Below are 3,086 nucleotides of genomic sequence, written 5' to 3'. Positions count from 1 at the left end.
AAGATTCCAATAGGGGTTTTGAACGCTGTATTTCTCTCATCTTCTGGGGCCATCTTGATTTGGTTATAACCCGATGATCCATCCATGAATGCGAAAATAGCATGTGAGGAGGCAATGTCCACCATGAGCTCTGGTATTGGTAAAGAGAACTCATCTTTAGGACAAGCCTTATTCAGATCCCTATAATTGACGTAAATCCGAATTTGACCGTTTTTCTTTCGGACTGGCACGACGCTAGCTACCCAAGAGGGGTATTATTCCTCTCGAATAAATCCAGCTTCGGCCAATTTCTTAACTTCAGAAACGACTTGTTGTTCAATTTCTAAGCGCATGCGTCGAGAAGCTTGTTTAACGGGAATGGCATCATGCCGAATTCCAAGTTTATGAACCGCTACCTCAGCGGGTAGACCTGGCATTTCGTCATATGTCCAGGCAAAGCAATCCCTAAACTCAGACAATAATTGAACTAAATCTTTGGTTTCACCCTCTCTCAGCAGAGCACTTATAAAGATCGGACGGGGGTCGTCATCGGTTCCCAGGTTAATTTCTTTTAATTCATCGACCGTCAATTTAATTTCCTCCTCAAATTCAGAGGGTGCATCCCGAACTTGAAGGTCATCGGGATCATCCAAAGTCTCCAAACAGAGCCCATCAAGAGGACAGAAGGGATCCGTAGGGACATTTGGTGATTCAAGGTGGTAAGTTATCATTAGGCAATACTCATCATCGTCGAATGAATTAACAGTTCCAAAGCACAAACCACTTGTAGGATTATTTTTAATTTTTGTTTTCCAAATGTTTTCGTGGTATCTGGCTTGACCTTTAGTCCATCGATATAGTACAGAACCTTTAGAGAAAGTATTCTTCACACAGACAGGGAAGTAGCCGAAAGGTAATTCCATTAATTCATTAAAATCTGTCTCCTCAAAGGTTACATCACCTTCATCCCTTGTGGAGGAGGAGCCAGGAAAGAATTTTTGGACTTTCTTTACTTTACCGTTCAAGTTGGGGGCCACTTTAACTTCTAACCCAGCAATCCTGCCAGCTGATAGTGGGGTCAGAGAAAGGGCCTCAATCCTTCTACTGAGCTTTTCGTACATTGTCAATTCAGGCTCGTCACTTTTCACCTTTGCAACATCTTCCTCAATGTCACTGTCATCGTTTAAAGTGAGATCGAATTTTGGAGAAGTATTTGTATTTTTATAATGGAGGGAGAAAGTAACACCTTGGTCTGTGAACTCAACATCGGAATCTGATTCCAAATCAATAAAAACAGGTGTTGTTCTCCTCTCTGAGGAAACACGGCCTCGACCTCATGCCCTTAAGGCCATCCTCCCACCTCTTTGAGGTAACGCGTTTGGAGGCCTAAGGATAACGATGTCAGAGTCGTCTTCACTACTTAATTGTGTCATTTCTTGCTCAATATGTTTTCCTTTTTCTTTCATTTGATTGGAACTTTGTCCAATCAACTTCTCCTCAATTCTGATCTCTAACTTAGAACGGGATGAGGACCCTTTAGGAACAAAGTATGTAGCATCTTCGTAGATCCCGATTTCTTGAATAGAAAATGGTTGCAGATCACCCTTAATGAATGTTCAATGCCATCTCGTTGGTATTTGATGCATTGGTGAAGGGTAGATGGAACCATTCTATATTCATGAATCCTGGGTCTACCTAAAAGGGCATTAAAGGACGTGGCCGAATCAATTATATGAAACTTAGCTTCAGTTTTCAAGCCTGCTATTACTAAAAGTAAAGTGATTGAACCTAAGGCCCTCTCGCCCTGTTCATTGAACCCACGAAGCACCAACCTGTCGGTTGAAAGCTTGCTAGTATCAATTCTGAGGTATGCGAGGGTCTTTATATTCATTATATTGACCGATGCACCCGGATCAATGAGGACTCTTGATAACTTAAAGTTTCCCACATCCACAGTAATGTAGAGAGGACGATTATGGTCTGCAGTTCTCAAGAGCATATCTTCATCTGAAAAGGTAACTCCAGGAACCTCTTTGAAGTAAAGTGCCTTATCTTCTGAAGTTGCAGCCAACTGGGTTAAGCAAATCTCGGGGTCGAGAAGTGCTTTAATTAGAGACTCCCTCATTTCTTTAGAGAGAAGGAGGGTGTCGTAAATGCTTAATTTTGCTGGCAACTTCCTAAGATGGGCTAAAACATTATAATCAACCTTTGGAATGACGGACTCAAAACCCGGAGGAATTAATGGAAATTCTGACTGTTGAGGGGAATGCGGATTCGAATCTTCAAAGGAAAGTTGCTTGCCTTTCTCCTAAGGGGGAAGCCTAGGGGGTAAGACTTTACCATCGCGGAGTTGCACCTGCTCGATATCCTCGGGAGGGCAAACTAGGGCAGTGTCTACGCACACCATAGGCGTTGGGTCATCATTTCCCGACAGCGAGTCAGAATCTGAAAATTCTATCAAGATAGGATTTCCTTGAAAATTGATTTGAGGGAAATCACTTTCTAATAAAGGCTCCGACTCGACCTCTTCTTGAATAGCTGGTTTGGGAAGATCAATTTCTTTAATATTGAGAGTTTCTTCACAAGAATTTTCATTTAAAATAGGAGAGTCATCAATTTGCATTTCATTTCCATGGTCAATCTTCAAGACAGAAGCAGAAGGATGTTTTTTATTCATATTCTGACCCTTTTCCTTTGATGGGGCAAAATAAAAGTCAGATAACAAAAGAGGGGAAAGGGTCTTAACATCCCCATCTGCCATCCTAATACATCTCTCATCTACACAGTTCCTCTCTACAAAATCAACTTCTTTTTCTTTAAAATATTTGACAGTAGTTCCGGTGACTACTGGAGAGGAAAGTGGCTCACATCCTCCTGCGAAGCGTCCAGGTCAATCTCCCACACCGGGTCCTGGGCTATCATAGTTAGCTATTGAGAAAGACGAAAAGACTTGTTAATCGACTTTTTAAGTGCCCAGGATAAAGCGATGTCCCAACCATCTTCAACAAAACAAGGAAGATTAAGAGAGTTACCTGAAATGATCTTAATGGAAGCTTTTTCTGGATCGACCAAGTATTCCTTAGGAATTATGATGTTACCTTGGGTGT

General features: G+C 41.7%; 1 protein-coding gene across 1 annotated transcript; it reads right to left on the bottom strand.

Annotated features, from left to right (window-relative positions):
• Window positions 1-254: 254 nt before the first annotated feature.
• On the bottom strand, window positions 255-2,740 carry LOC110105940. The gene is made up of 6 exons (XM_028693691.1): window positions 2,336-2,740; window positions 1,914-2,233; window positions 1,675-1,811; window positions 1,340-1,555; window positions 485-1,252; window positions 255-409 (listed from the first exon to the last, which is right to left on the bottom strand). Exons 1-6 carry the CDS (start codon window positions 2,738-2,740, stop codon window positions 255-257), a joined length of 2,001 nt encoding a protein of 666 aa, XP_028549524.1.
• Between the last annotated feature and the right edge of the window lie 346 nt (window positions 2,741-3,086).

Source organism: Dendrobium catenatum, unplaced genomic scaffold, assembly GCF_001605985.2.
Source record: "Dendrobium catenatum unplaced genomic scaffold, ASM160598v2 fragScaff_scaffold_334, whole genome shotgun sequence".
NCBI lineage: Eukaryota > Viridiplantae > Streptophyta > Magnoliopsida > Asparagales > Orchidaceae > Dendrobium > Dendrobium catenatum.
Note: the sequence above shows the minus strand (reverse complement) of the source record. Positions and strands in the feature narration are given on the sequence as shown.